The 14,947-nt window shown below is 37.4% G+C and overlaps 1 protein-coding gene across 2 annotated transcripts in view; it reads right to left on the reverse strand.

Annotated features, from left to right (window-relative positions):
- Positions 1 to 609: 609 nt before the first annotated feature.
- The window catches only part of LOC306885622 (NACHT, LRR and PYD domains-containing protein 12-like), a 79,615-nt gene continuing 65,277 nt past the window's right edge, over positions 610 to 14,947 (reverse strand). For both annotated transcript variants that reach the window (XM_079442271.1, XM_079442272.1), the window contains exons 13-16: positions 13,647 to 13,820; positions 3,318 to 3,491; positions 2,432 to 2,605; positions 610 to 2,188 (exon numbers count right to left, since the gene is read on the reverse strand). In XM_079442271.1, the coding sequence (XP_079298397.1) occupies positions 2,182 to 2,188; positions 2,432 to 2,605; positions 3,318 to 3,491; positions 13,647 to 13,820 (529 nt within the window). In that variant the 3' untranslated portion in view covers positions 610 to 2,181. The remainder of the gene's footprint in view (positions 2,189 to 2,431; positions 2,606 to 3,317; positions 3,492 to 13,646; positions 13,821 to 14,947) is intronic.

The raw sequence follows: 14,947 nt of genomic DNA on the forward strand, positions 1-14,947 counted from the left end.
TTTACTTAAGCTATAAATTGCGGGCTGTAATCTAAAGCTTTACCAAAAGGTCCACAGCATGAATTTGTTTTTACTGAAGAATAGAAACAGAATATTGAATATTCTGGAATCACAAAATGAATTGTGGTTAAATATATCAGCTCCCAGTTTCTGTTACTAAAAAGTTGGAAAACAAGCAGGCTTGTTAGTTAATATGGGTCAACTTTGAATATTGTGTTGGGCAATAGGGTCCTTCAAGTCAAAAAGGTTGACAACCACTGGCCTAGAGCCATTTTGATAAATAATTACTCTCAAGAATGTGAACTATGAGGGAAAATATGTTATTTGCGGTCCATTATTTAGTTTGTCACACAGCAACACAATGCAAGAAAAAAATAATAATTAAAACCTGTGTATGTGTTTGCACAGAACCAGTATAATGTTGCAAAACTTCAGCAAACAGTTCTTTTGCTTTTAATAAGTCGGCAATGGTCATTATTGCTTGCAAAGAAGATATAACACATATCTAATAGTTATCACAACATTTTTTTAAAAGTTAAACCACTGCCTCCATTTCTGTACAAGTCTAACATCTGACCTGTTTTAAGCACTGACAAGCAGACACAGAGCCAGTGTACTACCATAACATTCTCAACTTTATTAAGAAAGATGGGTCATATTTATACCACAGATTCATACAAGAACATAAGGATGTCTTGGGCATCCAATCAAAGTACTCAAGAGGTCAAACAATAGCCTATATTAATATTAAGAAATATGACAAGCAAGATGTGCAAGCATGTCACAACGAGCAAATTTCCAAAAATTACTTATTTTAATTTTCACATTCTCAATTAAAATGCCTTCAAAATGATACATGATTTGTTGGAATCGGATGAAAAATTACTGAGCTACACTCATTTTAAGTCAATATAGTCAGCAAAGTAAATTCTGAGAAAAAACGAGTTAAAAGTTTTTTAAAGGTTCTAATGCAAAATCACCTGGCAACGGTGCATCTTTTCCTCCAATCCTTTTCTTAATGAGCATTACTATTTTAATAATCACAATATAGCTATTTTTTTATTTTATCTTTGTTATTATAAATAAGAACAGATGCAAAAAAAATCCCCAAAACAGTAGAATATAAGAAAGATAAAAATAGGCCTACGTTTTTTCTAAACAAAGCATTAAAATAAGAAAAACAAATAATCTAATGTAAAAATCACTTTAGTGTGTTCATTACAAATAAATGGATTATTAAAACTACAAAAGCAGTTCAATCAAGAGCAGTGATCTTTTCTTTTATTGTTAGATTAATATTTATGAGACAGACAGCCTATATAGTAAATTCTACTTGCTGCATGGATCTCATATAATGTTACACATCAGAAGTTTTTCCCCAACAGTTCCCAGAGCATTCACTTAAGGCATAACACATTATGTTTGTGTGAATAGCATACTTGAATACTGTAATTCTGTGTATACAGTATGTGTATGTATCAGGATTGCGTGCTGGCAGAAGTGCCTTTATGTGCACGATTCACATATTTGCCAGCGGCAGCACGACAAGCTAGCACAGAAAAAGGTAATAATTTTGGTTCCAATTCTGGTTCCAGTTCCACCTAACAATTCCATTTCCAGTTACATTAAAATGATCAAACAACTAATAAAAATAGCGGTGAGGAAAAAATTCCCAGTACTCAACTTGGATAATCCTTTTTGTGTTTACAATTTACTGTCAAATGAGTTTAATAGACTGGTAATGTCAACAAATTCAACATTATGTAGCAATTTTTGCAAAAATTATTTATCTGAAGGAAAATTATATGTTAATACACTTAGTTATCTCACTAAAATAAAGAAAATATGTAGATAAAATATAAAAATTAAATGTTATTATGTTCAAATTAACATGTCTGAAACTATCTAATACACTACTCTTTTCATTTTATACAGTTCTCTCAAATATAAACCTTTTAAAGACCTGCATTTATTTATGAGGTGTCAGCATTAAAGTATATGCTCCCAGCGCTTCACCCACAAGTTGCTCCAGAACCGTTTTCAAAACCGAAACTTTGGAATTTGGCACAGTTCCAGTATTTTTACAAAAACACCACCAGTTCTAGCTAAGAGCCGGTTCTCGGTTCCCAACCCTACTCTTTATTCACAATCAGCTCATGCAGAGAAGGCCAGAATTAACATCTAAAACCTGTAAATAAAACACAGACAGCCAAATTAGACAAACTAGGGCCTATATATACTGTTAGAGAAAGAAAATAATATAATCATGTTATACATTGTGTCAATTACTTAGGGTACTCTTTCTTTGCAATTTAATAATGCATTCACCAGAGACATAAAACTCAAACATGGTCTTCCCTACACAACTTTCCTTAAAAGGAATCAATAAGAACCAATTAAAACATGAACATTTTTAATCATCAATACTTACAGAAGTGTATTCAGTTCATAATGTCTATCATCTTCTAGATCAGAGAGCATCTTCACATCTGAGTCTCTCAGCTCATTTCCGGTCAGATCCAGTTCTTTCAGGTGTGAGGGGTTTGATCTCAGAGCTGAAGCCAGAACAGCACAACCTTCAGTTGTGACTCCACAATCACTCAAACTGTGGAAAACAATGACACTCTTCAGTCTCTCAGGATCTACAGCTCTACAGGATCTACAGATAATTAGGAACTTCAGAAAGAGAGACTTAATCAACGGTGTAGGAGCCATATTATTGTTTCCATTGAATTTATTTAATATATATATATTTGAATTATTATTTTTGAATAATAAGTAATGTTTTGTATGGTTGTCTTGTCTGTGCTTATAGGAGTTGGCGTGCACACAAGAAAGAGCAGAGGCTTAAATTCTTGAAATTTGTTTCAGGTTTTAAAAGTAAAATAAAGAAAATTAAGTTTTGGCAACTTTGGGGTTTTTATAGAAGAGGAAGCATGAATCAAACACTGGTCAATGGCGATTCCCATGTGGTAGAGAAACGGGAGTCTTTGCCAATACAGATGGCATGATTAACAGATCCAGTCTAAAGTGCAGAACCACTTCAACATGAGTGCTTGAGGTGGGTTCATCTTATCAACATTTTCACATTATAAAAATCTTGGCAAAATCCTCTACACATTTGCTGTGCAGTCTTAAAAGTTGTAAAATGATGTAAGACACTTTGGGGGGAAAATATAATGAAGATTAAATCAACATGCTCTTTAATTATCAGATAAAACACTTTTTAGTGGTGTTTAGTTTTTGTTTTAATTTTGTTCAATATTCACTACAGGAGAAAAACGGAGGATGCTGTTGACTATTTTATGCAAACTTACCACAGTTTCTTCAATTCACAGTGAAAATCCCTTAGTCTATCTGAGAGCAGATTAATTCCTGTCAGTCTTAGCTTATTTCTAGACAGATCCAGTTCTCTCAGGTGTGAGGGGTTTGTTCTCAGAGCTGAAGCCAGAGCAGCACAACCTTCATCTCGAACTCCACAATTGCCCATCCTGTAGAGAACAATGACACTCTTCAGTCTCTCAGTTCAGGATCTACAGCTCAGATAGCCGTAACTTCACAATTAGAAAGCAACTAAAAAAAGACAGTCTTTTTGAAAGGAAGACTACAAAAAATACTTGGTACAAATACTGAACTACATATAGAAATATTTTAAATTGCCTGATGTCTCTGTCCACACTCTATTTGCCCAGGGCCACTTATTTAAAGTATAGTTCCATAGTTCAAGTAAAAATGAAAATTCTGTCATTAATTTCTCACCCTCATGTCGTTCCAAACCTGAAAAACCTCTGTTTATCTTCGGAGCACAAATTAAGATATTTTTTATGTTGGCGCTGATAGCCTATGTGGGCAGCACGCCGACATACAGCGCCGTTGCGCTTCAGGAGTCCTGTGTTCGAGTCCCGACTCGAAGACCTTTCCTGAACCCACCCCCTCTCTTTTTCCCACTTCGCTTCCTGTCACGTCTGATCTGTCCTGTGACAATAAAGGCAAAAATGCCAAAAAATAAATCTAAAAAAAGAAGGTATGTTTGATGAAATGTGAGAGCTCTCTGACCCTCCATAGACAGCAACACAACTGTAATGTTCCAAGGTCCAGAAACGTAGTAAGGACATCAGTAAAACCAAGTCCATGTGACATAATTTTTTTGTGCGCAAACAAAACAAAAATAACAATTGATTCAACAATTAATCTCCCCAAAGTTACATCTTGTTACTTACATTTTGGAGAGTACCCAAGAATGTATTTGACGTAATCAGCTTTGTTTACATTTGAGGGGAAAGCGCACGCATGAACGTTGTAGAACCTTGTCGAAACAAGAACACACACACACCTATTAACAGGACAGCACGTTCCTGAGGAACCCCCCCCCCCCCCCCCCCCTTTCATTATCTGTGGTCATAAAATTAATAAATGACCAGCACTGCGCTCAACATCCTGCTCTGCTCTCCTTAACGTCTCACGAGACCCCTAAAACAAGGATAGATTTGTGGAGAAAATCTGGAATGTTTCTAAAACAGGACTTCATGGTTGGTTCTTATCACTTACCCATAATTCAACCAGAAACAGGACAAAGACCTCGGTATTTGGACATGATCTCCTGACCATTAACGCATAAATTCAATGATGCTATCAACCGGGAAGACCTTTTTATGATGAGACTCTGAGCTTGAAGTTTTACAGACACACACCCAAAAGTGACATTCCCAGCAGAGAGAAACGCGCCTTTTCTTCTTATTGGCAGAACAAAGAAAATTAGACCTTTATAAGTGTTCCAAAAGGACAAATAATAATTGTTGCTGCTACCAAAAGCAACATATATATATATATATATACACACACAATATATAGACAATATATATTAAGGTTGTATGTTTATATATATTTCAGTTATGAGCTTGCAGTGGTATTTAGAACCGATGGTAGTTTCGTAATCTTTTGATGCATAATTTTCCTGTAAAAGTATCACTGGTGTCTAGTATCATATGCATGATGTGTTATTTCTAATCTTTAATTTGAACCCTTTTTGGTGTTTTAGCAGGAAAAGATATCATTGTGTGTGGAATATCTTGAGTTTAGTTTCATATGGATGGGCATGATAATTACAAATCAATGGTGCAACTGACATGGTGATATTATAAACGGTATGCATGTGATAACGGAAAACTGAGCCGTGCGGGGCGGGGCTCCGCCCAACAGGAAGAATCCGATTGGGTCAGTCGCCCGTGGGTGGATCCCGAGTCAGGTCGTTTAAATGGACACAAGAGCTTTGTTTATGGCTTGTCTTGCTTGCTTGCGCGCTGCTTGAAAACTTTGGCTTCGTCTCATTGAGTCGCGCCAAGAGTGCTCCCAGCCGTTAACATCTGGCCGAGCATTGAACAACTACCAATACTTAGTCAAACTTCTGAAGAAACACTTGAAAGTCTGAAGCTATGTGAAAGGAACTCAAGGAAGAACTTCAAGCGTCATCACGTCACAAAGAAGCCAACCAACCACCGAAGGGCATTCCTTGAAACGCGACAGACGACGACACATCAGCAGCCAATCAGACGGAGGTTCCCTCCAACCCCTCGGAGACCAATGCGGAAACACCCGATCAGCTGTCAAACTCAACTTAAAGCAAGTAATCAAACAATTCTCCATAATTCTGCTGGAAACTGGTTGAAGTAATTTTAAGAGTAAAGATAGACAAGTTCTCTGCTTGAAACCTCCTCAGGGAAAGTTTCAGCAACTGGCAAAAGAGTGCTAATTTTAAGCTTTCTTCAAGTTCATTGCCTGCAATGTGTGTGTTTGTGTGCGTACGTATTTTGTTTTGTGTTATTTACCTTAGTAGTATTGTAGAGTAGCAAATAAACTTTGATTTATAAAGAAATTTTTTGTCTGGTGCTATGTGATTTTCAAGTCTGAAAAACTATTTGCCAAAGATCGCGTTACCTATGCTCAAAATTACCTAATCAATTTTGTATTATCGTGGCCACGGAAGTAACAGGATTGTGAAGATATTTTTAACGATTCCTGGGACGATCGTTAATAAGGTATAAGTTGGACGTTTTGATTAATATCAATTAATCATATCAATATTGAATCCATACGACTCGATTTCCAAAAGATGCTCCTGTTGCGTTGTTTTCACCCTCTAACGAGTCTGCACAAATTGCATAAAATGCGTTTTCAACAAAAACACTAACAAAAACATTGCACGTCTTTGCACACGTTATATAGATCTGAGTTTACTAGTTACCTTTTCCTACAACTACTGTGACGTAATCACGTTCTGTGCACTATGACCCCAAGGTTTGTCGCATGTGGTGATGTCACAAGCCGCGACATTTGACTTTCATTTGCTGTACATACTATTCAATGTGTTCTATTCGTCACTCTCTCTTTATCATTGCAATCTGTTGCTTCATCTTTTCTTTTTCACGCATACACACATATGCACCTTTACAAATGCAAGCACAATCACACACTCGCGTGCATAATGTCACGACTGCATGAAAAAATAAGCACATGGACACAGAGGTTTTGGCGCTACTAACGTTACTCACATCCAACGACGAGTAACTCTCCAACTGCTCATCTGCTCCAGATTCTGTTTCTAGTGGGGTTTATTTTTGTTTATATATGTTATGTATTTATTTATTTAATTTTTTTTTTACACAAGAATAACTGAGATGGTCTTTAGATATTTATTTATTTAGATATTAGATATTTATTTACTTGAGCGCAAATGGAGAAAAACTAACTTGGAAGTTTTTAGAATTGCGTGGAAAAACAGTATGTCCAGCTATAGACAGGCTCTAAAAGCTGCCAGAGCAGAGCATATCCGCAAACTCATAGATAATAACCAAAACAATCCAAGGTTATTATTTAGCACAGTGGCTAGATTAACAAATAAACACACGCCACCCGATCTAAATATTCCCTCACAGTTTAATAGTAATGACTTTATGAATTTCTTTACTGATAAAATAGATAACATCAGAAATACAATAACAAATGTAGATTCTACTGCGTCTAGTATTTCAGCTTCATTCATCGCACCCAAAGAAAAACTGCAGTGCTTTACAACTATAGGACAGGAAGAGCTAAATAAACTTATCAGTGCATCTAAACCAACAACGTGTTTATTAGATCCTGTACCCACTAAACTACTGAAAGAGTTGTTACCTGTAGCAGAAGAACCGCTTCTCAATATTATTAACTCATCGTTATCTTTAGGCCACATCCCAAAACCATTCAAGCTGGCGGTATTAAGCCTCTTATTAAGAAACCACTGGATTCAACTAGATTCTAATGAACTGGCAAATTACAGACCCATTTCAAATCTTCCGTTTATGTCTAAAATTTTTGAAAAAGTTGTGTCTGCTCAATTGTGCTCCTTCTTGCAAAAAAATTATCTCTATGAAGAATTTCAGTCAGGTTTCAGGCCTCACCATAGTACAGAAACTGCACTTGTTAACATTACAAATGACTTGCTTCAGACCAAGGCTGCATCTCATTGCTAGTATTACTTGATCTTAGTGCTGCGTTCGACACTATAGACCATGACATACTCATAGATCAATTACAAAACTATACTGGTATTCAAGGGCAGGCTTTAAGATGGTTTAGATCCTACCTGTCCGATCGCTACCACTTTGTTCATTTAAATGGAGAGTCATCACAATTATCACCAGTAAAGTATGGAGTACCACAAGGATCTGTCCTAGGTCCTCTGCTATTTTCAAAATACATGTTTCAATTGCAGTTAATTATTTGTCATGCTATACGTGTAAACAGATGACGGCGTTGTTGAAACCATGCTCTTTTGTTTGCCGTCAAAAGGTTGACCACTGCCATGTGTGTATCCTGTCACAAAATGCTGCAAAAAGTCCTACACAACGTTAATAGTTTGATTAAGGTGTTTACATGTCTGTACTGCACCTCGATAATGCGACTAAAATAGGAATACTCCACGTCTTAATTCGATTTGTGTTTACTTCGATTATGACTTTAGTCGGATTAAAGCAATCAAAAATCTCTGTTTACATGGTACATTCTTAATCAGAGTATTGTCTTAATCATATTAAAATCAGAGTATTGCTAACCATGTAAACGTAGTCAGTGTCCAACGCTGGTCCTGACAAACACACCTGAACCAACTAATTAGGATCTGAAGGAGCACTTGATAATTACAGACAGGTTGGTTTAATCAGGGTTGGAGCTGAACTCAGTAGGAAGGTAGATCTTCAGGAACAGTATGCACCTCTGGGCCCGTATTCTTAAAGATTCTAAGAATCCTTTTAGAGAGCTCCTAATTTAGCTTAAAAATTTAAAAGTCATTCAGAACCAATTTGAGTGCAACTCAGTGAGGAAAAGACAAAAACTTTTATCTTAGTGAGGAGGCGCCAGTTGGTAGCTATGACACAGTCTTTTGAAAACTGTGATTGGTTGGTTGTCCAAGAAGGAAACAAAAGAGCGCTTTTAAGAGTAGGGTTTATTATAAGCCTTCACTTTGAAATTACAGGTGTAATTTTTCCTGTTTTACCATACTCTGTCTCGCTCTCTCTCTCACACACACACCTTATATATATGTATGTATATATATATATTCTTTTTTTTTTTTTATTTACCATGCTGTTAGGGGTGTGCGATATGACGATTTTTGATCGTGGACGATAAAAATGTCTCCACGATCTGCTTTTTAAGAAATATCGTAGTATCGCGCTACCGCGCACATTGTCAAATACAGTTCTGGCGCCGCCGTCTCTATATACTGTACAACACGACATACAGCAGTAGAGTTACTCAGACAGGACACTGCACTTATTCGCGATCGCAAAACTACATTATTTGCACACAAGCCTTGCTGGTTAAATGTTTAATTCGCGCGCTGGTCTGACGTGCGCTTGTTCTGAGCGCATACACCTGAAGCACGCGCACTAAAACGCCTGTCTAACAGCGCCTGATTACTCAACTAAGTTATATTTTGCGCTAATACTGTCAAAACACACAAGGTTTACATACAGACTGAGTTGGTTATCTCTAAAATGAAAGTAAATGGTTAAGAGAGAAACGGATGCGTGCCTGTACTGTATATTAGATGCGTGCAGCTCTTAAAGGGACAGGACACTAAACGTGCTGTCGACTGTCATTAAATGGATAGTTCACCCTAAAATTTAATTTCTGCCATTATTTACTCAGTGGAAAACCAAACAGTTGCTGGTCCACATTGACTTTGATAGTAGGAAAGAAAAATCCTATGGAAGTCACTGAGGACCAGCAACTGTTTGGTTTTCCACCTTCTTCAAAATAGCATTTATAAATGTTCAGCAGAAGAAAGAAACTCATTCCGGTTTAAAACAACTTTTGAGTAAATGATGATATAAAAATACAACATTATGACAGAATTGACAGACAGATGACAGAATATTAATTTGTGGGGGAACTATTCATTTAACGTTGACAAAACAACAAAACGCAAAGAGAAAAATCACTCACAATTCTTGACTGAAAAACTTTAATACAGTTGCTTTAGGAATCAGTCTATCTAGTGTTTTGTTTTTATATTTGTTCATTCAATTTCATTGAATGCTCTGCTAAATACACCTATTGTACCTGGAAATAAAGCACTGTTTGTTTTATTTGTATATTATGTGTATTTGTAATGTGTATCTTTGTTCTTATTTTTTAATAAGAAAAATAAAATAATGACAAATATTTTTTATCTTCGCCCACTTTGGCCTAAATATCTGCCATGCATCTTTGTCTTTCTAGTTTGGCTGTAATGCTCAGACAACTTGTAAAACCAAAATAGTAAAACTAACAAAGAATCGTGATAAAAATCGTGAATCGTGATATTTCTATAAAAAATCGTGATATGATATTTTTCCCATATCGCCCACCCCTACATGCTGTCATACTTAACGTATTTTATAGGAAATGAACAGCGACACAATAAGGTTCTGAAAGTGCTGTAACAGACCCAAATCATCGCTGCTGCGTAGTTGCATTAATGTTAATGTTGTGATGATTACGTCAATTTGTGGCGCTATGGCATTGCTGCGCGGTGCCGGACATGTTAGCGTGTCTCTAATACAATCAGTCACAAACATGATCCCTGCATGATCTAATGTGTAGCGTCTTATTAACTCACTGTCATGCATTGTGTGCAACACATTTCTTCTCCCTCTTTCATGTTTCATCCATTTTCTCCACTGCTAAAAAAAACTCTTAAGCCTCTTAAAAGTCCTCGTTCGTACTCATTTTTAGACCTTAAGACCTCTTTTAAGGGTTAAGATGCTTTCTGAATTACTTTTTTCTTTACTAGGATCTTTTCTTTAATTCTAAGAGGAAACACCTATTATTTTCTTATAATTTTGAAACTAGGAGCAACTCTTAGCACCAAGATTTTAATGTGCTAAGGTTTTACAGAAAAAATGTACAGTCCTTAAGGACGGCGTTTTCCCCCACTCTACCCTACCTAAAATTTGCTGTTTTCACTGCTTGCTGATGTTGTATCAGACTGTTCCTTAATATTTCACAAGAAACTTGCAGCTTTTCTTTTTTCATGGGGTGAGCGATTCCTTGGAGGTTGATCCAGCAGATCCCCAGAAATCTGTATATTCCACGCATATAGTGGTTCTTGAGCTCGCCCCGCAATGAAGCGTGAAGTAGTGAATGTAGGTGTGAAGGCCAGCACGAGGTAGAAAATCTGATTCAGACAGGAGAAGCTTGAACTTGACTGGAAAACCTCCACGCCTTCCCCGTCTCTTGCAGAGCTTCCTTCCCGGCAGAGGACCAGGCAGCCAGCGCAGATAGTCAGGTATAGTCACCAGAGGAGAAGCAAACTGTGCGTTACACTTAACGTCACGGAATAACTCTTCAGTGATGTCTTTAATGCCAAGCAGTGTTTGATTATTGTAGATTAAAAATGATGAAACATGCTTGGTGTTCAAGACTGAAACTGATCCAACTCCTTTCTTCCCACTGCAATGTGGCCCAGGTCAACAAGTGGAAGACGTTGCCGCCTAGATGCTGAACATAATTATATCACTCTTTCCAAACCTCTTTCCAGAGACCGTTGGCATTAGTGTGTTGTCAGTTTATGATATCTAATTCGCATTAGATTCTATATAACTGATGTCAGTTAATAACAAATAATCTTTTGATTTATTTGTTGAAACTAGAATAAGGTCTACCTTATTACTTCCAGGCAGGGACGGACTGAGAGTAAAAAACGGCCCTGGATTTTCATCCAAATAGGCCCACCACAACTACAAACAGCCGCTGCTATCTCACAATATTACAGCAATCAATGTATTGCATTATGGCAAATAACATCACAAAACCCATGGTGACCCTGCTGAAAAAAACCCAATAGAAACCATCACAGAAATTCTAATGGTTTCCACTACAGATGCCATTACAAACATTACACAAACCATCAACTTTTAATCATTAAAACCATTAAATATGTGGGAAGTCGTGGCCTAATGGTTAGAGAGTCGGACTCGTAATCCAAAGGTTGCGGGTTCGAGTCTCCGGCCGGCAGGGATTGTAGGTGGGGGGAGTGAATGTCCAGCGCTCTCTCCACCCTCAATACCACGACTGAGGTGCCCTTGAGCAAGGCACCGAACCCCCAACTGCTCCCCAGGCGCCGCAGCATAAATGGCTGCCCACTGCTCCGGGTGTGTGTTCACGGTGTGTGTGCGTGTGTGTGTTCACTGCTGTGTGTGTGCACGTTGGATGGGTTAAATGCAGAGCACAAACCAATTACCAGTAGAGACCAATAGGGTCCATTAAAATTTCCATTAAAACAATACAATTTCCATTATAACCAGTAAAACCATTACAAATTCTATTGATGGTTTCTATTTTTGTTTTTCAGCAAGGAATGGAAATAAATGTATTATTATATGAACTTAAATACTTGAAATCTACATAAAAAGAGCAGAAAGCAAAAATGTATATGACATAATAATAAACATAAAATCTAGAAATCTGAAATTATGTTTTATTAACAAAGTTCGGGAGGAGCACGTTCAGATAATTAACCTAATTAACACAAGAGGAGCACAATCAGTAATCAACCCAGTTAACAAGAAAAGAGGTGTGTATATATATACACAGCAGATTTACCTCTGTTCCTTGACAGTTTTCCAGCATCCCTCCGCAACCCCTTCTCTGCACTTACAACTATTCCTGTCCTAACCTATAGGGGGGTACTCAGGGTTCGGGCCAAAGTTCCGAGCTCGGAGCCCTCCCCTCGGACAGCACGCCAAATACGCATAAACTTTATTCTATTTATTATATGTAAGTGTGAACTCGTGAAATTACATTCTTCAATTTGAGTATTCATATGTGTGTGTGTGTGTGTTAATCGGAGCAATCACCTTATATAGGCTACTTCATTTACTCTAATTTCTAACTCAATGTCTCTCAAGTGTAACCCGTTGTTGGATCGCTGCTGTCTCTTTATGAATGAATGGAATATTCATGCCAGACAATGTGGGGTGACAAGTAGCAGTGGACGTTCGGACTAGGGTTGTCCTGGGATTTTACTATAGTGCTATAGACTACATGCTGTGTATAGTGAGAGAGGCAGGCAAAATAACCTGACGTAACTGTTCGCTTTTTTCCTTTTTGCTTCTCACAACCACCTTTATCGTCACATTTTTTTGCTTGCCATCACGAGCCCACTCTCCTTCGCGTCAGTTTTAAAAGCAAAAATAGATTGCATTAGTGCCCCCTTTTGTCGGCCGTCAACGTCACTTAATTTGACACTTTTTCTTTGATGATGAACCAGCCAGGCCGACGGCCGTCGAACGGACTTCTCCAGAATGTCCAAATGGCCAGTCTGCCCGCCCCTACTTCCAGGAAACTTCAGTTTATCTTTCCATAAGATAACGTCCACAGTAACATCCAACTCAGTCACTTGCATTTATCAATCTTTTTTGTTTATCAATCAAATTGTTTCCATTTAGTAGTTGTTACTCTTGTCTATCCATTTGTTAAGAAAACCCCGTTATTACACTTGTGTCTTCCTTGTGTTGATAATACAATGAAAAAAAAGTCGCTACAAATTAACGATATCTCACAAATCCTTCCGATTGGTCAGACTGCTACTTCCTATAATTAAAATGTAATTCTTATTTATTCAACAATCTTCCATGATTGTTCATTATTGTCAAGGTGGAACTACTTGGCTGGTGCCCTGTAAAATAGCATGACCAAAATTAAATATTAATAATAATATTTAAGCCCAAAACCATTATCCTGGTGGTGCCACTTAAATCTAAAATCACAATTTAGTTGTGCCCCGTGTGAGGCTGTCTAATATTTTACATCATTACAAGTCTTTGTTTGTATTTTGAAATTCACTGTTCAATAAACTGCACTTGGGTGAACCACACTCACCTCCAGTAGAATAATTACATTCATATTATACAAATAAAGGGTATTTGTTCTTTTTGATTCCAACTTACATGGTCGAATCCTATTTGCATGGCACCCCTTCTGAATTTTTTAAAGTCTAAGCCACTTCACCAAAGGTTTCAACAACATAAAAATGTAAAACTCTTAGATTTTTTTTTATAAGTACAAAAACAAAAATCCTCAACTTAACAATGAAAGAAGATTTTAAGACTTTTATACAATCTTACCTCAGTATCTTCAGTTTACACTGAGGATCTTTCAGTACAGCAGAGAGTAGATTTACTCCGGTGTCTCCTAGTTTATTTCCAGACAGATACAGTTCTCTCAGGTGTGACGGGTTTGATCTCAGAGCTGAAGCCAGAGCAGCACAACCTTCATCTGTGACACCACAATCCCATAACCTGTAGAGAAAAATGACACTCTTCACTCTCTCAGTTCAGTATATAAACTAAAAAAGAAACATCCTCTCACGTTTAGCTTCTTTTATTTCAGCAAATTCAAATGTGTAATTATTTATATTAACATAAAAACATTCAATGCTGAGACAAAGTGAACAAGTTTCACTGAGAGTTGAGCAGTTCACACTGGGGGGGGGGGGGGGGGGGGGGGTTGTGGGGCATGGCACACCCTTTTATGGGGCCAATTTTGAGGGGCTCTGTAGCACTCACAGTTTTACCTGCAGTCTCCAAAATTCATACACTTATAGATCCCATCAGCCCAAACAACTTATGTGCTGACACTCAGTGCTCTGCCAAACAGGAAGTCACCTATTCAGAGTTTTGTGAAAAGTGCATGGCCTGGAATAGACGTAGTTGTCCTAAAGTTTTCATGCAATCTTCAAGATATGCCAAAACACTTAGGATGCTAAATTGTGAAGGGATTTTTTTTTATATACGTATATATCTTGAAAGGTTTGGCCATGGCAAGGTGATGAATTTATGGTGAAATGTGTTAAAACCTCTGCATATATTGACTTATTTTGATGAAACTTCAACAGTTTGTTAATTGAAGGAGTCTGATGACTCAATATGCTTTGAAATTGCCATCTGATATTTATCAAATTTGCTTCAAACTTTGTCAGAATAACGTCTGGAGACAGATTTAAAAATGTAAGGAGATTCTTCCTAGCTTAAATACTGTTGCCATGGCAATACGTCAAATTTTAATATTCTTCTCAGGTGTTGCTGAGGCTCTGGACATGCTTAGAATTTCATGCAACTTGACACGCACATCAGAATTATAGACCGTTAGACACTGGCAAAAGCTCAGAAATGGGCGTGGAGAAGGGTAGCACTCCACGCAGCACTGAGATCTATATGGAACCAGCACTGATATTTTGCCAAAAATCAGCATTGAAGCTAATATAATTTATTATCTTGAGGGCTGTCCTTCACCATCATCACAATCATCAGTCACCACTTACACCAGATCACACTCACCTGAATTCTGATTACCTGCACCTGTCATCTCCAATCAAGCCACCTACAAGAGCACACTCCTCACAGTCACTCATCGTCTGGTCTACTGT

This window comes from Barbus barbus (genome assembly GCF_936440315.1).
Source record: "Barbus barbus genome assembly, chromosome: 19".
In the NCBI taxonomy this organism is placed as follows: domain Eukaryota; kingdom Metazoa; phylum Chordata; class Actinopteri; order Cypriniformes; family Cyprinidae; genus Barbus; species Barbus barbus.